The following is a 26,643-nucleotide window of genomic DNA, read 5'->3' as shown; positions in this document are numbered from 1 at the left end:
CTTAAAAAAAAAAAAGTAAAAGAGCTAACGTAGGTAAATATACTGGACAAACTGTAAAGTGCCTGGCAAATGCCAGAAGTTGCTACCCTAATGGCTGTCTCTCACAGCTCCATCTTAGATGATGAAGATATACTTCCAGGTAGAAAACTGCCTAATGTGCTCCTGGCTTGAGGCATGGGAATGGGGGAGTCTGAGTCAAGGGATTGGGGCTACTTCCTTTCCAGGAGACTGCCACTTCCTGCTCTGCATCATGAGGACAATCATGGACATTGTTCCCAGCATACCCATATTCACATATTTGGTCTATAATTTCAGGGGACTCATAAAGTCTTTGAAGCAATGTCAGCCCTGTTGACTCCATAAAAGTAATAGATTATTGTTATCAACCACTGCATACCTACTGAGTACCAGGCAGTGTCCTAGGTGCTTTACATACATTATTTCACTAAATACACTCATAACCTTAAGAGGTGGTATATCTGAATTTCACAGACAAGGAAACTAGGGCACAGAGAGGTTAAGTGACTTACTAAGGTAGCACAGTTGGTAAATGGCAGTGCTGGTGCTGGAACCCAAGGCTGTCTGCCTCCCAAACTTGTGATCTAACCATCACATACTACATTTAGAAGGACTGAGAAGGAATGCACTCCCAGAGCTAGTGTAGAAATTGCATTGAGGCCCACATCTGGAGAAGCCACTGAAAAGTAATCCTGTTTTTTCAATTCCCCTTGGGTAGGCACAGCCTTAAACTCATCCCAGGCAGGAAAAAAAAAAAAAAAAATCTCTGAAGTAGGCCCATTCTGAAGTTTTATATCTCATGAATAAGTTTTTCCCTATGTCTAACTTCTATCTTTTTTGCTAAAATCTAATCCCTCTTCAAACCCTCATTTCCAGTAGGGACAGTGAATATATGACATGGTGCCCTTCCATGAAAGGTCCTAGGTCAAGAGAGGCTGAGGAACTTCTCTTTCCCTAGTTCTGTTGAGGCCGTGACTAAGATGTCTCAGTCCCCTTGGTGTCTTGGATTTGATCCAAGGTATCAAACCAAAAGATAAGCAGGAAAAAAATGGACCAAGAAGAAGAGTAGAAAAGAGTAGCCTAACCAGACCAAGGAGACCAGCATAGAGAATGGCTTAGGAGTCTCTTGGGACCTTAGTGCTGGGTTAGGTGTAAAGTTAAGGTGGGCAATTTTTCGCACCAGACTCAGCAGCCAGGTTTATGTTTGACATGTATCTAGCTGGGGAGGTCTGGCCACCACTCCTCATGCCAGAGTCTCTGGTTAGTCTCAATATGACATCTCTATAGAAAGGAGAGGGCTGGGGGTTCTGCCACTCTATATTTACTCCTGTCTCAATACTACCTCACTGTGCTTGCTCAGGATCAGGCAGCCCAACTCGGGGTGCTTAGAGACGCCCAGGGAAGAGAATTATCTTGTGAGGAGGATGCTAGGATCTCAAGGCTAGGGCCAAAGCTCTTTTATCTCAACATGAGAGCCAGGAGGGTAACTGGAGCCTGAGTTTGAACATCCTTCCATCCCTCCCTCTCTCCTCTGTACACCACTCTACCCTGCTGGGGCCCAAGCATGCCCACTGTTCACTTTGGCTTCCCTCACTTCACTTACCCTATGGACAGGAGAGGGTTAAAGGATGGTATGGGCAGGCTATAAATTTCCCATCAGTGTGGGGAGAGTAGGACTGTTGGCAGGGAGGGGGTTGGGCTGGGGGGGGAGGGGGGAGCTGGGAAAAAGCCAGGAGGTTGTCTCTAGGTAACAATAAACACTGCAAGCAAGGAGCAGCTGTTACACTTACTCTCTCTGCATCACAATGCTGAAATAACACTAATAAACCAGTGTGCCCAATGCACAGGCATACACGCATTTAGGGCCGAGCCCCACTGCACCCTTAGAGCTGCCCTCTGCCTCAGGTCAGGGCTCTTACTGTCAGTGGACATACCAGTCTTGGCCTGGCTATCCTTGTGGGGAGGATGAGCACGAAAGAGTCAGTCTCAGAGTCAGAGTGGCATTCTCAAGTCAGGGGGGTTGCAGAGGCTGGGGATTCTGGGTTCAGACCCTGATGGCATTCACTGGTGCAAAGAGTTCAAATGGGGTAACTCTTGGCTGGGAGTTGGGAGTAGAGGAAGGGAAAGAAAAGTGTAGGGAACAGGCCACTACTTACCATATCTTCTCAGATTGGAAGGGATGAGTTGGCCAGGAGTGGAGATAGCTGAAGGGAGACAGAAGAAAAGGGAGGCCAAGCAGAAAGTTTGAGAAAGAGGAGAAACATGTGGTATTGAGGAGTGATTCTAATATCTCTCCTGGGCCTAAACTCCCCACACCTGCCTACACCCACCTGGTGCACCCAGGCTCCCCCTCACAGCACCATTTCTATACCAGAGCCAGGTGATGTGTTGGTTCAGTTCAGGACTGAGCTTTATTACGGGTATTCCAGCAGGAGGCCCTGGGTTCCTGATGCTGCCAGGGAGAGCTGGGGGAGTAGAGACGGTCCCAACTCTCTGCAGGAAGAGCAAAGAGCAAAGAGCAAAGAGCGGCTGGTCTCTTTCTCCAACCCAAACCATCTCTGGATCTCCAGAAGCAGCCCAGCAGAGAGTCCCTCACCCCAGCTGGAGAGCAAAGCCACCAGCAACGAAACAGGCAAATGAAAATGGGCTCTGCCAGAGAATTCTCCTCCTCTTAGCCCATCCTTCACTGAGGTTAGAGGGAAGGTATTATTATCTGGATACTAGTATCAAAGATCTCTGTTTCCCTTTGCTGAAACAAGGAGGCCCCTGGGACTGTGGTCAGAGGCCTGAATGGTTCCCCTGGTCCACCTTCTGGCCACTTTCTGCTGATGTGGTCTCAAACACAATATCCTATCATCCCCCTGATTCAGAAAGGATGGAGAGGATGCATATTGCCCACCTGGCCTGTAAGAGATAAAGGAATCAGCACCTTTGAAGATCTATGGTGTCTGTTTCCAGGGAAGAGAGAACTGAGACTGTGGCAATCCTTCCAGGGAGGAGTGGCTGTGTCTGTCTGCACATGTGAATGCCCAGTACCCTTTGTGCAGCCCCAAAGGATACAATTGTATACTACTAGCCTAGCCTCTCGTATCCTTTTCTCACTGGGAAGCCTCTTTCTGGGAATGCTCAGCCTTCCCTGATCTCTTCTCTCCCATTTCCCTCTATTCTTTCGTAGCTGGGGCCTCTCCTTGACCCACAATCCATATGAGAGACCTTTATCCACACAGCTCAGAGTGGGGGAGAATTGGGGCAAAAGAGAGCTCTAACAAGCCTGAAGCCTCTTCCCCTCTTTTGTTTTCATAAGCTGCCCCCATTGCTATGAGTCACCAGAACCTTGAGCTCAGCTGAGCTGCCAGCAGCCTTCTCCCTCCTTGCCCTGCAGCAAGGCAGATATGCACCCAAAGGGCCCCAAGCCCACCACCTCACAGGGCCACAGCCTTTTCTTTCATCCCTAGGAATCTGTAATGCAGACACATTGAAATGAGTGAGCAAAGAAGTGTGAGAGACCCCAGCATGTGTTCTGTGCCAGAGCAGAGAGCCGGCTGCCTGCATGGCAGAGCAGAACCACCAACCAGAAGAGCTGGCACACTTGGGCACACAGCCTCGTCAGCATGTGAGAGAGGGTGCAGGAGAGGATAGGATAAGGAGGCTGTTTCAAGACCAGGCATCTCCTCCTAGCTCCCTCTCTGGTTACTGTTTATTCCCCTTGGCCTCTCTCCCTGGGTGCTGATGGACATCATAGCACTGCCACCTCTGAGGCACCTTCCTTCCCCTCGCCCATGGCTTTGGGAGCTAAAGAGGGGCTATAACAACCTTCGAGGTGTCAGGTGGGAGGTTCAGACATCTAGATGCCTTACCAACCCATGGGACATACTGAGGGAGAAGGAGGAAAGGCGGAGTCTCATCAGAGTAAAAGCTAAACCCTGGGCTAATACTGAGCTTGTTTTTCTCCAAAGTGCAGGGGATTCTGCTACCTCTGCCTCCCACTCACTTCAAGTCTACTCTTCTTTCCCAGCAAAGACTCAGCATTCCTTGTGGCCTCTAGACTCCAGGCTCTGACTCTGGGGCTGTAGATCTCCTTGCCTAAACCTTGGGAGTATGAGGCAGGGCTGGTGGGGACTACGGGAATGGAAGCCTCATTCCTTAGAGAAACATCTAGAATCTAGACTGAATGCTTTCAGGGCCTTTTGGACCCTCCACTATGCCTCTAATGTTGGACCGGGGCTGTACAAGGGTTGAGAAAGGGCCTACCGAAAGCCTGACCCCCCTTCTGCTCCTTCTTTGCTGTTCTGCTCCACCGCTCTGTTTCAAAAGAGAAAGAGCAGCTCTGTAAACAGGAGCCTCTAATAAATCTCATGAGTAATATTCAATATGAACACCACCCCTCTAGGTTAGGCAGTCAGCCCCACAGATGGGACTATAGGCCTCAGTTCCCAAATTTCCCCTCTCTGTCTTCTCCCTGACTTTCCCAGACGAGAATTATCCTCTTCAATTCCCTGGCACAGTTCTCCCAGTTCTCACTACTATGGGCCCTTGGAAGTAGAGGAAGAGCTTGATGGATTCTTTCCAGACTATCTTGGGGGGATGCAAAGGGTCCTTCTCACTCACTGTTTGTAGAGAAGGCAGAGAATGAGAGAACCAAGCAGATGACCCTGAAGGTCTACAAATAAGGGCGGTGAGTGTGGGGCACTTAGAGAGGCACATTCTGCTCTTCCTCAAGGACTCTGGGGATATAAAATGGGATACTAAGATAGAGAAGACAATTCTGGGAGTGGGGGAAAGGTGTTGGGGGCTTAGAGAGTGTGAGGAAGTTTCTACTCATGCTGCTTTCCAAGATCTCCCATCTTTGCCCTGACTCCAACTTAGTCTCCTGAAGCACAGAACACAGAATCTTGAATTTTTTGAGGAAGGAAGAAGATGCCAGGAAATGCCACTTTTGGCAACCTAGTGAGAAAGCCCCTTTTCTCCTTCATTCATTCCCTCCTTAACCCTAGTGTCTGAACAGTAAAGGAAGGAGGGAGCAGGAGTGTTGTGGAAAGTTGGAAACATGCCTTGCCCTTCTATCCATTATGCACCAACCCCACACAAAGCCAGATAGGGCTTGACTAAATGCTCTGAGGCCATGACACTGCATGAAATGCAGGGGTATTTGTGACTTGGCTTCCTGAGCCTTGAGTTTTAACCCTGTCTCTGTTTTAGGCCTAGACATGGGACAAGAGATATGAGGCTACTCTCTACATTTCTGGGCATAATTTTGTCTAGTAGTTTAGAATGTGACAGGGAAACTTGTGATAAAATCTTTAAAAAAAAAAAAAAAGCTCAACATTTAGTCACCTTTTGGAGATTTATTTTTTGATTAAGGAACTGGGACAGTTGGTACCTTCCCTGTGGACTTTACAGAGTATAGTATAGTAAAATCCCATGAGAGCGACGGACTCTTGGGGATCTGTCTGCTTGGGAGCAAGGGAATGGATGAGGTGACCTCTGGACCTGTATGAGAGAAATGTTCCCCCAATAATGCACCTGCCTAATGCCCTTTAGTTGCTTCTAAGACTTGGAGGCCAGAGATAAGAGACTCCAATAATAATCGTGCCAACCCTCTTCCCTTGACTTTCCTCCCCACATTCTACCTACCTGCCTACCTACCTACCTACCTTTCCTTGTGGTCCCAGGAACTCTCCAAATCCAGGAACTGATTTCCCCTCTCAGTCTCCATTTCCACATCTGTAAAGTGAAAGGTTTGGCAAGATGAGCTCCAAGTTCTCTTCCTTGCAGCAGTATGATCCTATGAGTCACACCCCAATGGCACCAGGCCTCAAGTAACGTCCTTCACTTATGTCTAAATGTACATATGCTTCACTTATGTCTAAATGTACAGATATATCTCTGAACCTCTCACTACAGTCCCTGGTTCTGTGGTCCCTTTCTCTTGCCTTCTCTCTTCAAGGACCTCAAAGTTCTGTCCCTACTTTCCTTTCACAGTTTTACATTACTCACTGGGACAAGCCCAACTGGAAAAGATCCCAGGAGCAAGAAAATAGCCTTACCTAATAACCTGGCTGCAATTTTGCACCTCAGACCCAAATCAGCCGGTACTATTCTATGCTTTTTGGAGGTCCTAGCAGTTGGGGGGAAGTCCTGGCAACTCTCCCCAGGACCTCCCCTCCTCCTCCACCTTACGATTCTCCTTGCCAGAACGCAAAGTGGCCAGTGATTGATGGGCCTGGGTTCCTGGTAACCGCACCCAGTGGCCCAATCCTCCTCCCTTACCCAATCCCTCCCCTGTCCCTATTCAGAGATCAGATTGTCTCATGTTGGTCCCTGAGGTCCCATTAATTAAAAATACATCCAATTAAATGGCAGGTGAAAACGTGCTATTGGAGCTCTCCACCCCCCTGCCCCAGCTTGGTCTCCCCCCCTCCTTTTAAGGCTCAGCTGTGCTTTGAGCTGAGAAAAAAAAAAAAAAAAAACACAGAGAAAGAGAGAGGGAGAAAGAGGGAGAGAGAAGAGGAAGACATAGGGGTGGGAGGATGAAGGGGGGCTGCTATTTGAACCTCTGCCAGGGTAGCATGTGCCAGCCTGGGAGGGTGGCACTGTGCCCTGGTGTCTAATTTCTGGAGGTGTGACTAGGTTCAGTCAGCTGAGTACCCACCTCCATTTCCCTTAAAGGGGCAGAGGGAAGTCAAAGGGTGTGGCTAGCTTCTAGGCTTGATGGGTGAAGGGCAGAAGTGTAAGTGGTAGAGGGCCCTTAGGACAGGGTGTGATGTTCAGAGTTGGGAGAGTCTGAGGTCTCCATCCTTGGCATATCCCTGTTCTTCTCCAACCTGCAAAGAAGATAATGAGAAGCCGGCTGGGACCCAGGTGGCAGGGCATGGCGATGCTCCCAAGCCAGGCTGTGCCTACCCCTACCCGCAGGAAAGCTGAGGGGGAAAAAAAAAAAAAAAACAGAGGGAGGGAGGAAGGACAGAGCCATAATTTGAGTGGGAGCAGATGGGTCAGATAGGATAAAATATATAAGGATGGATGTTTATATGAGCACCACAACACTCAGCACCTTCTAGGCAAGAGGGTCTGGAGGGATCTGTCCTATTTGCCCTTCTCTAGTCAAAAAGAAGTAGCAGTAGTGTGAAGTCACCTCAACCTGGCTGCCTGGCAGGCTATGAGCAGGGTATTTCCCCTGACAAGCACTGGTCACTCATTCTCCTCCACACTTACCATGTCCCAGCATTTTGTCAGGTAAGGCATCTGTTCCACCCTCTGCCCCTCGGAAAGCCCTCTGGCCCCAAGCAATGCAAAGCTAATGGGCACTGAGAGCTGTTGGGAGAGGAGCTAGGAAAGAAGGGATGAGTAAAGGTGGTGCTCAGAATCCAGGCACCAGGGGGGTGTCTGCCAACCCAGGGCCCCCGCCTGGCCTCCCTGGCAGCCTCAGTACCTCCTCACTTCACTTTAACGCTAATTGGAGATTTTAATCTGCGCTGCTGCTCTGCTCGGGGTGCTGGGGGGAGTGCCAGCTGTGCAGTAATTCCAGCAGCACCGACTGTTTAATCAAGCTGTCCTCCTGGGGAGGGGCCCTCGGGCATGGGGGTAGGAGGGAGGAGGAGAACCTCTGTCATCTCCCTTAGCCTGTTCAGCCTGGAAGGGCTTCATGGAGACTGAGGATCAATTGTGGGATACCTCACCCCCATAGGGGCCCCATCGCCACTCAGATCCTCAGCAGAGCCATTACACCGTAAGGGGTTGGTTTGAAGCCCCAGGGCCAAAGTAGCCCCCCTCCCCATCTGGCTTTCTGACACCTTTTTTTTTGGGTGTGCTCTGGCCACTCAAGCTGCAGACCTCTACTGGACCATCTTGAGTTCTGCAAGTCTGTGTTGGGGAGGTGATGGGGGCACAGAAGGCTGAACTTTCTCCCTCTCACAGTCCTCTCCCCCACATTCTCACTAACAAAGATATTTCTCTTACAATTTTGAGAGATTTTTTTCTCTGAAAATCACAGGTGCTCCCACCCTCTGGACCAGAAAGTGACTGTGTAAGAGGCAGGGAAACAGTGGGGTGGACAGCTGAAACCTGCTACACCCTGAGGAAGAAAACCATCTATGCAAGAAGTTTGGTGTCTGGAGCTAGAGGGCTTCCCGCGTTCAGCTGGAAACATACCGAGATGTCAGGCCACTAGGGTGGAGTGTTCAGGGTCTGAGTCCATTTTTAAGGAAGAGCAAGTGATACTAATTATTCTTCTGGCTTCTTGGGGCCTGGCTCTCAGGCTCTCTCTCAGGGTATTTCTGATCCCTGTCTTGGAGAAAGAATGCCCCTGTCACCTAAACTCTGTCTGCTAAGGGGCAGGAGTTTTAATTGGTCAGCAGCACCCTCATGTGGCAGAAACCAGGACTGCAGCTGCCCAAGTAGCCCAGCAACTTTGAGGTATCAGACATCCAGGTTGACATTCAGTAGGCAGAATTATAAATATTGGTGCTCTCTGACTCATCAAGGTACCCATGCATACTTACTGACTGACCACTTCTGGGGACATTTTATGCTTTCCTATCCTTCCATCTACTGCATCCTCTGACTCAAGGTATATGCCTATCAGAGAAGGAGCACCTCACCCAGAGCTGACACTTATTAGGGCTGCTGCTTGTGTTGTCTGGCTTGCGGGGGTGAAAGAGGCACTGCTAAGAGAGGAGGCCTAAGAGCAAAGGGTAAGCTGATGTCATATCTGATGGCAGAAGAGGCTCTGGCACCCTGCCAACTTTCTACAAGTGACAGACAAGAGTTACCACCTGAATTCCAGAGACTATCACCTAGTGGTGGGTTTCTGCTGTACAGAAATCCATTCTTACTCCCTAGGGAGGTCTGGGAATGAACAGGGACAGATTATCAGAGCCTGAGATCCTTGTCCTTGAGAATAGACACCAGATAAACACTTTTCCCTCAAAAGATCCAGGTATTCTCCAAGGATGCCAGGCCACTGGGCAGAATGTACATCTGGGGCTTTAGACTTCTGGCCCCAAGAGAAATGCTACCTGTCATTGGACCCTTACCTCCATGTGAAATCTCATCTGTTTACTGGTCCCTTCTTCCCACACCCACTAAATGGGGGAAATGGTTCTGTACTGTAGAAAGGGCTGGATATTTAACATCAGCAAGATCTTGCTAAAGATTAAAGCTGAAAGTCACAAGGCAGAGAACATCAGAGATAAATACTCCCAGAGAGAAATATAACCCTGTTTGGGGTTGGTGGGTACAGAGAGGCAAACCTACCTGGCAGCAAGAAGAGTGGGGGGTGGGCACTAGAAGCTGATGACCTGCCTGGTTCTGGGCAATGAAGATGGAGAGAAGCAGGCTTGTAGGTCTCTACTTCTGGTGCTTTGCACAATGTCTAGACAGGTGGGAGCTCCCATCAAACCTGGAAAGGAGGTAGAGAAGCTGATGGGAGGTAGTAAAAAGGGACAGTATGCCCAATCCTGACTCAAACGGGAGAGAAAACAACTTCTTGGGGAAGAAGAAGGCAAGGCTGTGCCTGTGTGTGTGTGTGTGTGTGTGTGTGTGTGTGTGTGTGCACGCATGCTGCCGGTGGGTGAGTGGGGCAAGTATTGGAGAGGAGAGGTTGAGAGTAGTCAACATCAGTACTCCATCAAAGAGGAAAACCCATTAGCTCAGTGGGCCAAGAGGAAAGGAGAAGAATGAAATGGCTTTTGGTGCTGATAAAGAGAGATACTTACTCTTACCAGGGGGAGAAATTGTCTGTGAGAAAGTAGGACATCATAATAGGGTCAAATAAAAAGCTAGGGAAACGCCTCTGGAGATCTTTGGGAATAAGAAACTTCCCTGAGACTAGTTGTATGGGGCAGGGGGAGGGGGTAGGGTAATCCTTTACAAAAGTAATCCTGAAGCCTCTGATTGGCCTTAGGTCCCTACCTGGCTTAGAGTCTATGAAAGAGACTGAATGTGTCAGGGCGCCAGATGCTAGGTGACTGATGGACTTCACCAAACTCAAGGGCCATTCTTCCTGCTGCTGCCACCTGTAAAGGAAAATGACAGGTTACATTATGAGACAAGGGACTAGACACCAAAGAGAAATTTGGTCTTTCACCCAGGGAATATGGCCTTAGTAGGTAACAGTGATGGTGATGATAAACATTCTTCCAATTCCCTCAAATCTGAATTCACAAAGCCCAGAAGGATTAAGAGGAGCTTTAAGTATGCTTCCAGAGAGAGTTATAACTGTTCTAAGATGCCTACCTCTAGGGAACTAGCTCCCAGTCTGATAAAGTAAAAACAATGGTTCCTACACCTAAGAGGTAAGTTAGGAATTCAACACCACTAGAAGCTATGAAACCCAGAATTATAAAGGGTGATGAAAGTTCAACGTTAATACAAAGTTAATGCAAGAAGGTGACTCAAGAGGAGGCCATCTAGTTTTAGATCAGATCACCAGCTTGTATTCAAGATTATCTGTTTTGTCTTGTCCAAAACAGCTTCTTCCAGAAAGGCTTGGAGGCAGGGGCGCCTGGATGGCTCAGTCAGTTAAGCATCCGACTCTTGACTTCAGCTCAGGTTATGATCTCACTGTTTGTGAGATCAAACCCTGCATTGGGCTGTGCACCAACAGCTCGGAGCCTGCTTGGGATTCTCTTTCTCCCTCGCTCTCTGCCCCTCCCCCACTCACGCTCTCTCTCTCTCAAAAATAATAAAAATAAACTTAAAAAAAAAAAAGGCTTGGAGGAAAATACACGAGAAAGTCCTATGAGACAGAAAGGAAGTTTGTGAGGGGACAGCAGACTTGATACACTTTGGACAAGAAGGGCAGTCATATACATTCCCTACATAGGGAAGAATCTGCATGGGGACCAGATTCACGTTCCCCCTATATTATCAGTTGGGGTGTGATGGAGAAAATGTAAAGGTTATGCTTTGGGATCTGTTTCTTTGTCATTAGCAGACAATGTTCATTTTGCAGATCCTTCGTCCCTCTGACCTAGATTCATAACTCTGTCTCAATGCTGCCCAGTGGTACCTTTCTCCCTCTAAGATTCTGATTCCAGCTCAGGGACTCTTTAGCATTTTCCTCCATGCACATCATTGGCTCTCAGACTTGTATGTTCAGAAAATAAGCATTGAAAGTGACTGTAGATACATCTCGGAGAAGTTCCAAAGAGGGGTAGTCTCAGCACAGAGCAAGAGGACTTCTGAACCTGTTGTGCATGTCAGTTCATTGAGCACACTATTTAGGGCTTAGGTAACAGCAGAGCAACATACCCCTTCCTGCCGCCTCCTCAAAGGAGAAAACCAACAACTCAAAACTTAAATAATAAGGGGGGGGGGGAGTAGAAGGTGCCCCCTCCAACCTCTTTTCCCTGTAATCTCAGAGAATATCTCATTTTACTCAGAGTTCTATAATCCCTTCTCTTGTTCAGAGACTCCCCTTAGTTTCCCAGTAGGTGAGATGTGTTTTCTTTCTCCTTTCCTTCTGATTTTGCTTTTCTACAACTGTATTGTAATATAAAGGAGCCAGAGTTGAGATTTAGGGTAAACTCCTGCTCTCCAAACCCCAGAGATGGTGGCAAAGTGCCCTTGGAACATGGGGGTAACTCCGAGGGCATTAAGATCTTTGGCCTTGGCTGCCACTTGCTTCCCAATGAACCAGAGCTCCTGACTAAATAAAAATTACATGTGTACAATTTGCATATTATAGAAAGATTAGTCTTTGAGGTAGAAACTATAAAGCTTCTCAGTTTTTCTACTAGTGTTTTTCACATCCACCTTTCCCCCCTCAATCCATCCCTCCCCCCTCAAAACCCTACAGCCCTTAGCTTCCTTTCTTGAGGAAGCTCATTGTTCTCAGGAGTTGGCAATCTTAAAGCTAGGGGTTCTATACTCAAGTAGGTTAAGATTATGGCCTCTTGGATTCCAGTCTTGGCTGGCTGCCACTAACTCACTCACTGTGAGACAGTGGGCAAGGCACTTCCCTTCCCTAAACCTGTTTCCAGGCTTGCATACCTAAAGAGTGAATTAGGTGATCTGTAGGTTCTCTTTCTACCTCTGGCCATCTATGATTCTTTGAGGAAAGACACACTTCCTTTTATCAGGAAGTGAGACATTCCTGCCCTTCACACCTTCTCTCTGGGCCACTGCAGAAAGAAGCTCCCCTCTAGATGCCTACCTTTCTCATGCTGGCATAACCAAAGGGACAAATGAAGGAGTCCCAGTAGGAGGCCTTCTCTTAAGTGACAAACTCCTTCTATTATGAAGAGATGTTGAGAAGGTGATCTAAGTCTAACTCTGAATCTTGACAAAGCAGAGAAGAGTCAAGGCAGGTATGGGGCAAGAAAGCATGCCCCGCGCCGCCCCCCACCCCCCCCCCCGCCCCCCTCACAACATACAACTTAGACTGTCTGAACACACACTTGGCTTTGCCCTAGGGAGGACCATGTTCAAATACAACTGTATGTGGATGGAAGAAGAAAGCAAGGACGTGTAAACACATCTAGAGCATTGACACAAATGTCCAATCAGCGCAAATACACTCACTGCTGTTCCATCCTACATTAGGCCTATATGTGCCTTATAAGAAGCTATGGTGAGTGGGGGTGGGGGGGCACCACATCCCAGTCTTACCCCTCCCCAAAGTCAGAAAGGAAGAGACAGTGAGACAGGAGCTACTTGGCTTCCTATAAATTGTTTTGTCCTTCCTCACAGCTGCAATCAGAAGCTAAGGGCTCCCGCAGGCCTTGTTCTGATCTGCTGCAGGCGATGGAGGGTTTTTGAAACGGAGAGGACTTGGCTGCGGCCCCGTTTCAGCTGCCATTGGGGCTGGCTAATGGGCTCATTCGGGAAGACCCCCGCCTGCTGCACTAAAGAGTCCCCCGCGGACCCCCTCCCCAATCCCAACCCAATTAATAAATGGGGGCTCCCACTTTATGGCTCTGGGAGCAGGAACCAGAGCTACAAATGACCCCCAGGGAGGGACAGAAAAAGGCCTTCCAAGAAACAAGCTGGAGAATTGTGCATCCATAGGCACACGCTGCCACAGGCTAGTCATATCCCATTTTCAAAGCATTAAAGGGGAAGAAACTGGCAAAAAACTGTATTTTCTTTCCTAGATCTGGAGAGGGACAGCATTCTTGAAGTCTGTGGGAACACCCTAGCAATAAACTCTTTTTCACCCAGTTCTCCAACCTGAAAAGGGCAGGTGATCATCTGGGCACAGAGCACATGCTTCACTATTTTCTAGGAGCACCTCCCCCTCTTAGATTCTGAAATACTGAACAAAGACACATCCCATCAATTGGTTAATGAAGTACACTTCCTACTTCTTAAAAATAAAGCAGCTACCTTTTTCCAAGCTCCCATCATAGTCAATAGGATAAATATGTCGGGTCATCTCTCCTTTCACATCCAAACTATCATCAAGCCTTGCTAATTTCTATGGACCCCCTTCCTTTCTTCTCATTCTCCCAGTCACACTGTAGTGCAAGCCCTCAGATAAAAACCAAAATATCCTAGCAAACTTTCTTGCTTCCTTGACCCAGTACAGCTGTGAAAGTCCTCAACATCATAATCATCCCCACCATGCTTCTGCTTCCCGTTAATGCTTACCAAATCAAATCCAAATTCCTCATTCCAGCCGACAAGACTGCTCCTCCTAATATTCCCTCCCCTTACCACACTGAGTGATCCATTCAGACTTCTGCACACAACACACACAAACGTTCTTCTGTAAGTTTCCTTCGTCTGAACACCTTCTCTTCTGTTCCCCTGTCTTCACTACCTTCAAAGAATCTTTTCTGGTTAACTCCAGTTTTTTAAATTACTTCTTGACTATGGCTACTTCTGTACTAGGTTAGTATTTTATTTTACAGCCTGCATTCACATACTGACTTATAAACATTGATTCCTTACTTCCCACTCAAGTGTAAGACTCATCTCACTAGATCCAGAAACCTCCTAAAAAAGTGAGACCCTCCCTTAATCTCCTCCAGAAGTTGTCCTATACTCCAGACAATGACTCAACTAATGACATTCCTGCTCCCCACTGAAGCAACCCTCATGGTAGAACTCTCAGGATAGCATATCAAAGAACTACGAGTAGAATCTTGTTCTCAATAGCAATGTCCTATCAACATTGAACTTGGCACTAAGTCTTTCCAAAATTATAAATTGTTTCATGACTTTAAAATGTGTTACAAAACAAAAACCCAAAAACAAGCATGGTCATCAAAGGCATTTGTTTATCTCCTTGATCTTTGGTATATAAACACTATTTTATTTGAAGACCCCTTAGGATGAGAAACCCCATTTTGTTCCCTATCTCTAAGATTAACCTATACTCTCAGGTCATGAGCTGATTTTCTAGAGTGCAAATCAATTCCAGAGTCAACAGTAATCTTGTTCTCTACCAGTCCTGCCTCTAGCCTACCTCTGTGCATCATATTTTTGGAAGGTCTCCAGGAATAGAGAAGTTATTCATGAATCTGAACTATTTAGTGAGTACTTCCCTAGATTAACCTCACTTTCAAACTCTCTTCACTTCCTATAGTTTAGCCGTATGTGGTTAAACAATAAAAAATGACCTGCCACTCCCCTTATCACCTACACATTGCTCAGAATAATAAGAAGGATTTGTTTTTTACTCCTTCCATCCTTTAGCCTCAAGGTGCTTAAGGGTCAAGATAATAAAAGCAAAGCACTTAGCACAGTGCCTGACACATAGTTCGGTTTCCAACATTACTTCCTATTCCCTCCCTCCTTCCTCCCAAAACTACAGGTTCTCAACCTTTCTAGGCCTGTTTGTTCACTGGCTGAAGACAGCATCGAACTAGACAAACTAATGTCCTTTTGTAGTTCTAGCATTCTGTGAGTCTAATTAACATATTCTGTTTTGTTTACTCTTCTAGGCACTGCCTTCACTTGGATCTAAAAACAAAGGAGAGAGGAATAATGCTATTTTCCAGGTTGACCTAAAATATATAAAACTACTTTCAGGGGAATTTTAAAACTCCAAAAATACAAATAATTTTTTAACATGATACATCTGAATCATTCCTTATTTTCAAATTATTCTCTTGAACTATGTGGATAGCAGAGGGAAGCAAAATTTTCCTAAATATTTGCTTAATATAATCAAGCTTCCCTAGTGAAAATGTCTTCAAAGCATCTCCCAACCTAAGAGTTCTAGGCCCATCTTCCAACCATACAGGTAACACTACTGTAATCAATGGGAACTCTTTACTGACAGTGGTGCTTTAATGGGCCTACCTGAAATGAACTGTGAACGTTTAAGGCACTTATCCTTCTCACTACCCCAACCATAAATTTTCCTTCCATCCCACATTCCTATCTCTTCTTTAAAAGCAATTATACCCTAAGTCTCTTTCTGCAGCTACCAGCCTGCTCCAGTTCTCCTTCTTTGCCTTCTTTCCATCTCCTTCTCATATTGCTTCATTTTATATGAGATCTTTGGTCCCCTAACATAAAATGCAAACACTGGTACAAGGCCAAACTCCGAAGTTCCTGAACTTATAAAAGGGATCATATTCCTAAGCTTTCTCTAAGTCTTTGAATTTGGCTTTTCTCCAGGACCAAAAGCATTCAAAATTGCATTAGCTTTGGTGGGGAGGGTTGTCTACCTACAAGCTACCTTCATCAAAGGTGTCCCTCATTTGGTACTGTAGATCTGAGACACAGGAGGGAAAAGGATCCTCTCCTTGAGACAGCCATCAGAATAGGCTCCTTTAAAGAAGGAAAAAAAAAAAAAAAACCCAGCCTCCAAGCCACAGGCTTTGCTTTTCACTTAGCTCTGATTGCTACCTTGTAGCCTTTGTAAGGTTTCTCCTTACCTCCCTTAAGAGATGGTTTAGCTTGGATAAAATGCCCTTCATTCCTTTGGAACTATTAACAACCATGCCAGAGGAAAACATCTAAAAATCTGTTTCCAGGTCCTAGGAAACCTATGTCTAAGTGAACATACTTTATGGCTATACTCTCTTATTCTAGAGAAGTATGCTGTGGCTATTGGCTACATATTAAGTTTCACTAACAACCACCCATCTAGAGAGTATTAAAGACTAACTTAATAGCCCCTTTCTCTCAACCTTGAACCACTGATTTTTGAGGTATATATGAGAGCAACCCAGTGACCAAAGTGTTTTGGCATTCTAGTGATTAATCACCAGGGCCTCAAAGCAGCCCTCATCTGCTTTCTCATGGATAGCAGGGCCTTCTTCTCACCAAGCTTTACTTCCTACAGACACCATCTGCAACTGAGCTCAGAAATGTCATCACCAAAAGCACGTCTCAGGATATGAGGGAAGAGGATGAAGTGAAATGTTGAGGCTCCCTGCCCTTCCTAGACCAGTAATCTCTTGTATCCCGCACAACATAAATTAAAATCTCCTTAGCAATAAGAAAGTATGATTATTTTGCTTTCTCCTTCACCTCTCACTCAGTAATTTGAGGATCTGTAATAGAAACGCGTCTTCTGAGTTGCCTCTCATCACCCTTCAAAACTATGAAGCAGCAGTAACTCTAAATACCTTGCAGGATTAAGCAATCAATACCTCTTGTAGGCTTACGGCATGGCATGCAAGTTGGGTAGTGAGTGAAAAATAAGAAACGAAAAGAAGTTGGGTGGACAGGAGAGATGGAGAAACGGCTGCATATGGGGAGGAGTGGTAGAGTCTCCCCCAGCAATCCCTTCAGGTGTCATACTTCCCCCAAAGTCTCTCAAACCTAGTTTGGAGTAAATATTCACTTAAGAGTATTCCTAGGGCTATAAGGAACACTAAAATTATCCCTATGGATGAGAAATGCCATACCCGGACAGTAAAATTAACCAAGTGTCCAGAAATGCTCACCTTGCCTCTCAGGACAACCAGAAGATTTAGCAGTGCCACCCCTCCCTTGGAACGGTTGAGCATTTACTCACTTGAGGAACTCACTTCCATTCCACCTAGCCCTTCAGGATGACTAAGTTGTGAACAGAGAAGTAACTCCATACTGAAACACAGTCAAACTATGGGGCAATCTTTAATAACAAAGGAAATCCCAGTTCAGCACCAAAAACATTAACTGTTAACTTCCTTAAGGCATTAACTTTACCATACAGTTAAGGATACCTGTCTGGGAAAAGATAGTGCTTAAGAAATTTAGATACTGAAACAGCATGATTTCTAACTAGAAATTGCCTTGGTCATGATAGAAAAAAAGTCCAAGTTAGTTAGGTCCTCAGCCTTTAGGCCTAGAATTAAAAAGAGCCACTGCTATAAAGTGGAAACAATATTCCCTAGTAGGTTGAAGTTCACACTCCCAGTCATGAATCTGCAATATATAAAGACCAAAAACAAATTCCTTTTTCTCTGGAGGCTAACCAGGAACACAGGATTCCAGGAATTGGAACAATCTTGAGCTCTCCATTCTCCTTCTGGGTAAAGACAGGACAGCCCACAGGCAAGGGAACATCATAAACTTTGGGGATTCAAAAACAGGCTGGCCACCCTCATCACCAGTATTTGAATTCCTCTTCCTAATTTCCTTGTTCTGGTGTACCCTTTAACCTTGTATGATTGCTCACCCCAATATCCTCCCCCACTTCTTTTCTGTCTTCTAATGGGCTTTACCTGCTTTTATCTACTTATGTCATGACTAGCAGGACTGCAGCACACACAAGGGAAAATTTAGTTCTTAGTATCCTAAATCGTGAAAGAGAAGGGAAAGCAATTCTGTCCTCAGGTGGAGATAGGAAAGATTTTGGAGATAATAGAATTTTACCCTTATAAACAACTTTGACTCGTTTCCTGGATTGGCAACACATCAGGAATCTCAACGGAGCTAGGAACACTAATCTCCATGCCTACCCTACTCATGGTAACATAGGCACTGGTTGGGTGGTTATGGTTTTAAGAGATTATTCTTTGGTCTAAACAGCCTCTTACCAACTTCCATTGACAAGTTGAGCTCAAACCCATTACCTCTCCTTTCAGGAGGAGCCAGGGTACACAAGACTCAACTCTTTTGATGGCCTGGCACCATCATTTGTGTAACTATTTCTACTTTAAAAAAAAAAAAATCACGTCTTAGTTTTCCCCAACTTTTTTCTTCTCTAATTCCTAGTCTAGTGTTTTGAAGCACCTCTTCAAACCCTGAGAACCCTTTTTTTTTTTTTTTTTTTTTTGTATTTTATGAGACTACAGAGATTCTGAGACAAAGCACTCCTAAGATAAAGTAAAGGAAAAAGCTCTTTGTACACAATTAGATCTGCTCAGAGGCTACAGGTTAAGAAGTAAATGCAATGGAGCAAAAGTGGTATAGTAACAGGAAATATTTAATTTTCCAATCTCCACTTTCCATTTTTATAAACTGAAAGAAAAAATTTAATATATTACAAAATATCTGTACATAGACAAGATACACCCGATGTGGGGCAAAAACAAGAGAGAGAAGGAATACAGTGTCAGGAACCTAAATCAGGGAGAATGAGGTGGCAACTGACACTTTTCTGGTGCAGCATTCTCTCTCAAAACCTGCTGGTAACCATTTTAGTACTGTAACTATATATGCATATTACACACACACACACACACACACACACACACACACACACACACACACACACACACTGGCTGGGTGATGTCTATGGCATAAGCTAACAAAAAAAAAAAATCCTACTTACAAATTTGTGCTACTGCCCTGCTTTCAAATGTATAGATTTGATGTCATTTTCCAATCCTTATCATCCCTATGGACAGTTGAAAAAAAACTAAGGAAACTGGGTCAAACAAATTTGTTTTCAAAACTACAAAAATGATCATGGTCAAACCAGTTTTGCTCTCAATCATGAACAGAATCAGATTTCTCATCTGTTCAAAATAATGTATTTAATAGACTTATTATCTCCCATGGTACAATTAAAACAAAACAAAAACCACTTTTGAGTATAATTGGGTTTGTAAATTTCTAACAGTCAAGTTGAAATTCTGCCAAAACTTTACTTCTATCACATTTATAGGTAACATAGCTGAAAAATTAACAAATACCTTTTCTTTCTCCACAGATTCCAGGATATTTGAGTTTCTTTTTTCCTCTGCCTTTAGAAATAGTCAAAATTACCAAACTTTTTTCATTGTAAAGGCTAGACTCCCCAAATGGGGATAGGAGGTGAGATGGGATCATACATACACATACACACATCCATACATACACTCACCCCTTTCCCTAGTAGTAGGGATGGGGGAAGGGAGACTTAAGTATATTATTTAGAATATTTGGCATAATTAAAAATAAGGGGTGGGAAGGGGGAGGAAAAACATTATTAATGATTGCTGATAACCAAAATATAATTAAAATATAGAGAGAATTTTATTCATATTTGATGGGAGACCAATTATTTTCACTATGAATAGATACTTTTGAAAGTATCACAGGCTTAAGTTCTTTAATCAAAAATGGGAGTGGGGCCCAATGCCTCAAATTCAAATATTCTAAAATACAAAGGCCCATGTCTGAGGACTAAGAAGTCAACAGACAAAATGTTCAGATGAACTTTAATGGAATTTTCCAATAGCATGTCAGTGAGCCTAGCAAATCTAATTGGACACACTGGTATAAAAAGCCATCAATGCCAAAATGGCTAGAAGGTTCTTTTTCTAATCAATGTTTGCCCCTGAGGGCAAGGCCAGACCAAAACCCAGAGAATAATAAAGAAATACACACACCGGATATCTACCTATTTCAGTAACAGGGGAAAATAGTCTTCATGTAAGTATCTGAAGAGGGTTCTTCTTTCATTTCTTTATAAAGTTTTTTTTTATTAGTGCACCTTTCTCTTACAAGTAGTTTTTATTAATATAAGAACTTGGCATTGAAACACAAAACTTCACTTGAGTTCTGAAAACTATTCTCAAAGATGCTGAAGCATGTTTGCCTTTTCTTTGTAAAGGGGCCCTAATCTATGTTTCACAAAGGCCTAAGTCTGTGCAGAGAATTTATATGAATGTGTAGGTTTTAAAAACACCTTATATGCTGGTATTCACATAGAAATGGAAGCCAGAATGAGAAGCCTCCCAAGTTATCCCACCCTGAAAGCCTTTCCATTTTCCATTTCCTGTTTATAAGGCAAAATTCTTGCCATGAAGTCATTTACCCCTTTTACCAAAAATAAAACCAAAATCAAATCTCTCCAGAGGAAACTCCCTAAAAGAATTGGCAGGATATACATGCTGAGATGTGTATATGTCAATACTGTTCTTTCTCATGGTCTGCTCTTTTAAAATTATTTTTTAAAAAAGGTCTCAGATATTGATAGATCTTCAGAAAAATATCCACCCTAAACTAAGTTACATTTCCATGTATTTCCATGTATATTCCATGTATTTCTTTTGACAATATTACAATGCTCTGTTTCAAAGGTTTTGTTTTGTTTTTTGTTTTTTTGACAAAAATATATGTGTAAACAGTATGGTAACTGCTCTTACTAGCCCTCTAGGTATGGAGGCATCATCTCTAACCCCAGCTCAGCAGCAAGTCCTAGGCTGTCTGCATTTATAAATCAACTTCACCATCAGAACATGGTTTAAAAAAAAACAAAACATTTTAGAATTGAAAAGTTACAGAGAACATATAGGAGTTTGAATTTCCTTTTGTTTATTTCAAAAAAAAAAAGTAAAGAATTATCCCAGGTTCTTGGGCATCTCAACGATTAATTTTTTTCCAAACAAATGCCTCAAAAAGAGAAAAAGACAGAGAGAGAGAGAGAGACAGAGAGACAGAGAGAGAGATAGAGAGAGAATGAGAAACTCTTTAAAGATGTGGTAAAAAAGGGAAGAGATGGGGTAAATCTACCTACATGCCCAAGAATGCCTCTTTCTACAACCTGCGTCCTGTGCAGGGAGAGGGGCATGTCTTTTTGTCAAAGCAGAACAAACTTCATGGATGAGTAATTTATTTGGAAAAAAGGTATGTTCAAGATGCTCAATGGGGAAAAAAAGTTCACTTGAAAGCAAAAATGTGAGATGGTGGAGAGGAAGGAAACATTTATTTAAATCAGCCAGTCACTCTGTTTCCCTTATAGCAAAAGCCTAAGAGTATCTCAAATTTTGTGAACACTATTATCTTTAAATGAAAACAAAACGGAAAAAAAAAAAGCAAAAAACAAAAAATAAAAAAAATTCAAAAGGAATCATAAAAAAAAATCCCCAAATTTAAAAAAAAACTAAAGAGAGCCTCTCCTGAGCCATCTCAAAATTGAAACTGTTCTCCTTTTCTTCTGCTCAAGAAGTGCAGGCAAATGAACTAATAAAACATTTACTTTTCAATTTAATGACCCTCTCCACATTCTCTACTTATTATCTACTAGGTAGAGTTGAACTGTTCTGGCTGTAGCCCATCCAGGGGGAACTGGTGCCAACATCATTTTATAAGTCGCCTGCTAGTAGCAAGTGAGCAAGGAATACAACAGACAGCTTTGCGGTAGCCAAATGCAGATGATTACCTCGCTCTGGCAAATGATTTCATTAATGTTTCAGAGGACTGGATGGAAGGATGAATAGGGAAGGAATCTTTCAGGACACTGAAGTCTCTGGGTTAGTAAGGAACTCCTCTCCCTCTTCCCCCTCTTGGCGGGACTCTTGTAGGTCCCCGATAGAGTTTTCCATAAGCAGAAGACTGAGCTGGGCCCCCCCAGTTTAGGCCTGTTCCTGAACTGCTGGCCCCAGTGGTTCCTGGCCCCAGCTCCCCATAGTTCTGCAATTTGGTCTCTGCATGTACCACAGAGTTGCTGCTTCCCTCAGCCTTCAGGAATGGTTGCCCGACCACTGAGTGTAATGCTAAGGGGACCCTGGCAAAACGGAGGTCCTGGTCCCCTGGGAACTGCACTGACCCTGTGCCCTGGTAACTGCTGGACTCCCCAAGGTGGCTCACAGAGCCTGAGAAGGTCCTGTTCTTCACCAGGGTCTGGGTCAAGGATTCTGTCAAAGCTGGACCAGAGTTGCGTTCATCAGTGTCAGTGGCACTGAACCCTGTTTCAGGCCCATCAGTGTTTCCGTAAGTCCTGTTGGGATGGGGTCGGGTGGAGTACTCCATTGGTCTCAAGGCCTGGTGCTCATGTGGCAGGTGGCCAGGAGGCTCTGCTTCAGGCTGGGATAAAAGTTGCAGCAAGGCGGCTGTCACGGCTGGGTTCAACTCCTGGGGGGCGCTGGAAAGATCGCCTTCAACCAGAGGGGGTGGAGGTGGCGGCGGTGGAGGTCCGGGGGGCTCAGGGGGCCTCTTCTCTGGTGGAAGAATGTGAGGAGGACATGCTGTGGAAGGGTTACTTCTTTTAAACACCATCTTAAAAATCACATGTGATTATAAACACAAACACACACACACATACACACACGCTGCCCAACATAAACAAATAGCAATACAAGTAACCAAATATATATAAAGAATAAAATCTTGGGATCAGGAAATTGCAATTTATAAATAAAATCAAGTGGTTAAAATAAAACAGTTGCATTCTGAATCTAACAGCTGGTGTAAAAAAGATCATATGTTTCAAATGATTGTCCTGATTTTTGTCTGAGATTTCCTCCATTTCCTTCCTTAAGGAACTGTTCTAATATGTAGGCTGTAGGCAGCCTCCCCGCCCCTTTTTGCTGTTGGATCAAAACATTAATGAAAATAAAGTAGAAAGAAGGAAGATGAGAGGAAACAATACACATGCTGTGGTCACATTTCTAGCACAAAATCTTGCTGTACAACAGGAGACCTTGCATGGACTTAGCTAATGCATTTTACAGAACATTTGATGATATAAGGTTAACACCTGAAATAGAATTTAAAGAATATACAAGAGAGATGAAATAAAAACCTTTCATTACCGTCATGTATAAATATACACTTGCTTCTCCAAACTTCAGTCCCCTCTCCCCATAATCACATTCTGAAGAAAGGGATTAACCACCATTCTGTCATTCAGTTTCCTGTTACAATAATTATAAAGACTAAAGTAATCTATCATAATTTTCTATTTTGTTTTCCAACCTCCTGCATTTTTTCCATGCTATGAAAAAAATCACTACAGCAATGTCATGCAGAATGGGCTGCTGATAAACATGTTTATCTTGGAGACGGTGACAAAACTAAGTATTTAGAAATGTACTGAACTTATACTACACTATGTCTTTCCAAGGATCTTTTGTCTTTCTTGAACCACTCCCCACACACCCCCACCTGCTGGCTAAATTTGCCTAAGCATGGCAATCACTGTATGGTAACTACTGCCAAGGCAGGAGAGTAGGGATGTAAAACGGCGTGAGTTTGAGAACATACAAAACCAAGTACAATCAGAACAGTGCTTTTTAAGAGTTGGGAGTTACTCTGCTGAAGAAAAGGTTTCATGTTTTGGGATATCTTCCAAATGACTGATGTTTCTGTTCCCTATGGAACCATATTTTTAAATATCCATATAGTTAATTCTTTATTATCTGAGCTAGTGATATGAAAGTCATTACTCAGACAAGCCAAAATAATTTTTAGTTATAAAGTAGTTTGGTAGCATATTTACCACAATTATATTTTGCAAAGACAATCAGTAAAGTATGTATTTACTTAGCATGCAGATGAAAGCAGTCTGAAAACATAATATTATAACATTGTGTTGTGGAAGGATGAGGTCAGGTGCTATATGTAACATACAAGTGGGTGGCCAACAGTCCCAATTTGCCTGGGACTGAGCAGGTTTTCAGGTTGCCGACTTTCAGTTTTAAAACCAGGACGGAACTGAGATGAGTTGGACACCCTGTATACAGTACCCACCCAAGTTGCTTGTTGACAGATTGACTGGTTAACGAACATGCTGAAAAAGGAGAGCTAACTGGACTACAAACTCCTATAGATTTCAGAGTTTATTGCTGTCAATAGTATGTTTCTCACTACATAAGAATATCTCAGTACCAGTTATATTTAAATGTATTTTTGGACTATACATAAAATAAAACACTATGGTTATTTTTTTTAAAATATTGATGGCAAACAACTTTAAAAATGCCTAACTGTAAAAGTGATCAAAGCTAAACTTACTCTTTCAGCTATACTACTTTTCATATTTAAACTTTGCCTTTTAGTCTAGCTGTATTTCAATAGAACTACTTCTTGAGCTCAAATTCACATGTATGAGAGGATGAGAACTATCTCAAAGTAGAAAAGGAGACAGACTGTAAATGACTACTGAAGTAAATAAAACTTCTTAAAGGAGTTAAAAGATCACATTTTAAAAATCACACTATTGTAAGATCTAGTGCAAACAACATTGCCAATTCTTAACAGTCTGTACTATTGGAGGGAGGTATTAAAGAAATGTACAAATATAACTTAAAATTTTCAATTGACTCATTAGATTTCAACCATAACCCTTTCCCCATACAAGTAAAGAGTAGCTAAAGTGATAGATTTTCACCTTCTCTGGCTTATTCAGTCTGCCCTCTGGTGGAAGTGCTAATGAATAAAATGGCCAAGTGTGAGGCAGCCGGGGAGCAACAAGAAGAGGAGACATAGAACTGGATAATCCAGGGGTGACTAATAATTAGGAGTGGTATTTTTACTCTTCCCTAAAAAGCAAATCCAACAATTTCTGGCCACAGGCCAGGTCTTAATTTTAGTTCAATCTCACCCTTGTTGGCTCAATTATTGGGTGAATTTCTTTCAATCACTATACTATTTAATTTGAATGACTTCTTTAACGTATTTTGATTAGAGCTGAATTCTGCTGGGGTGGGGAAGAAGAGGGTGTGGGAGATGAGACAAAGAGGCCTGCTTTAACTCTAGATTAGCTTTCTCTGTTATTCCATGTCCTAGTGTCTCTTAAAAGCAATTGGAATCAGTTATGACAGAGTAACAAAGTGAATTAAAAAACACATTAAAAAGAAACATATTAAGAAAAGTACACAGGTTCTATTCTGCCTCTTCCAATAATATGGTTTCAGCTGAGACCATAGGCAGGCTTATTTAAACTCCCTGGATTGCAGTTTCCCTATTTGTAAAGTAAAGGGGTTAATTTTATTTATGTTACCTTCCAGTTTTAAAAAGACTTACATATGAAAAATAGCTTATGTATTTGTATACCAGTGAAAATAAGGCATATACTTTCTGCACCATCCTGTATGAAATGTGAATGTAGGACGACCTAAAGTTGAAGGTTAGTGTACCTCATCAGCCCTCGTGCCTCTTCTTATTCCCCAATTCATGGGGTCTTCATGGACAGCGAAAATATCCAAGGAGTTGAAAACACTTTCAGATAAGTAAACATTTTGCAAACCAGACTGTAAATCAGAATTAGAAAATTTAAACTTTTCTTTCCTCTAATAAAATTGCATGCTGTGGTCATGTCAGGTCAAGGTATAACATATTTATTTCCTTTGTTCAGATTTTTCTTTATGTAATGCTCACTTCCTAATTTGCGGTCCATTCAATTGTCTTTCAGGAGCACAGATTTTTAAAAAGCATTTTTATATGCTATTATTTTTTGGAATGGAATGTGTGGTGTTACACTTATCTACCAAGATTTCCAAATTATTCTTCAGGAGATTAACAATGGCATTTTATTAGAGTTTTCCTGACTATATCTTTCAGGCAAGACTGGTATCCCGTATCCACTACACTAGAGTAAAATCGACTATCTGTGCAATCTGATGATGGTTTATTTGGAACGCAGATTTTCAAGTGCTAGTACTAGTTGGCCACTATTCACACAGTAGTTCAAGATGTATCACTAGCTATGATTGTGGTTTCTTTGAGTTAGAACACAGAGGCTTTACTTACCTACCTCCTAGAAAATGGAAAAACCATCAGTATATGGAAGGTGCTTTGAGAAGCTTTGAGACTTAAATAGAAGCTGGGCAAGAAATACATCATTGGGTGCTATGTTCTCCTGTAGACTAGGTTACAGAAAACTGAAACTGAGGCCATTGATGTGAAAAAGAAAATGTTAAAGAGATTTTTAAGAGGATCAACAGCACCTGAGCTCAATGAGATTCATGACCGGTCTGTTTACCTGCTGCCTCCTCCTGTGGCATTGTGGGAGTTCTTCGGGGCCCCTGTGGCCCACTGTTCTTGTCACTGTTGTTTTCCTCCAGGCTGCCTGCTGGCTCCTGGGTTTTCATCAGCTGACTCAAAAGAACTGCCAACATATTCTGCATGTCAGCTGGTGTGCTTGAAGCCTCAGAGGTTGTCTGTTCTGCTGAAGGCTGGACCACTAGGGCAGGAGGTGCCTCCTTCAAAGACTCCTCTGGGGCCATGGGCTCTGAGTCCTGCTGCTGGGAAGTGGCTTCCGTTAGGGCACTGATGGACTGGTTCAGGGCCTCCAGCTGCTGCTGCATCTCTGGGTTGGAGTGGATGTTAAGCAGCTGTGCCATTTGAGGGATGCTTAGGTCGGTTTGGCTCTGCAGCAGATTCAGTAACACTGCCAATTCACTTTGATTCAACTGCTGTGTGATGTCACCGAGGCCTGTGGAGGAGAGACAGTGGAGCCAAAATAAGAGGATGAGGCAGAGTAAGGACCTTTGCCTTCTTCAACTGGCAAGAGCAAATTACAATATTCAGTATATGAAACTTCATTTTGAATGTCTCATTTTTCATGCCTCACATTGTCATGAC

The 26,643-nt window shown here is 43.7% G+C and overlaps 1 protein-coding gene and 1 long non-coding RNA gene across 27 annotated transcripts in view; one reads left to right on the top strand and one right to left on the bottom strand.

Annotated features, from left to right (window-relative positions):
• The window catches only part of CDK12 (cyclin dependent kinase 12), a 78,172-nt gene that overhangs the window by 10,995 nt on the left and 40,534 nt on the right, over nt 1-26,643 (bottom strand). For 4 of the 26 annotated variants that reach the window (XR_006589871.1, XR_006589872.1, XR_006589887.1 and 1 more), the window contains exons 13-19: nt 26,042-26,494; nt 21,887-22,304; nt 9,931-10,034; nt 9,274-9,418; nt 6,671-6,842; nt 5,673-5,742; nt 1,622-4,320 (exon numbers count right to left, since the gene is read on the bottom strand). Coding sequence is in view for 3 of the 26 variants with exons in the window: in XM_006940294.5 (XP_006940356.2) it covers nt 21,592-22,304; nt 26,042-26,494 (1,166 nt within the window). In the remaining 23 variants the exon portion in view is untranslated. Of the gene's footprint in view, nt 1-1,621; nt 4,321-5,672; nt 5,743-6,670; nt 6,843-8,169; nt 8,306-9,273; nt 9,419-9,930; nt 10,035-18,316; nt 22,305-26,041; nt 26,495-26,643 lie in introns of those variants that run through there. The other 22 variants (XR_006589878.1, XR_006589881.1, XR_006589889.1 and 19 more) reach the window with 13 other exon arrangements.
• On the top strand, nt 1,856-16,415 carry LOC109494357. The gene is made up of 4 exons (XR_006589893.1): nt 1,856-1,923; nt 2,451-8,189; nt 14,910-14,966; nt 16,262-16,415. It is a non-coding gene; the product is annotated as an uncharacterized LOC109494357 (long non-coding RNA).

The sequence above is a fragment of the Felis catus genome, chromosome E1, assembly GCF_018350175.1.
Source record: "Felis catus isolate Fca126 chromosome E1, F.catus_Fca126_mat1.0, whole genome shotgun sequence".
NCBI classification, from domain to species: domain Eukaryota; kingdom Metazoa; phylum Chordata; class Mammalia; order Carnivora; family Felidae; genus Felis; species Felis catus.
Note: the sequence above shows the minus strand (reverse complement) of the source record. Positions and strands in the feature narration are given on the sequence as shown.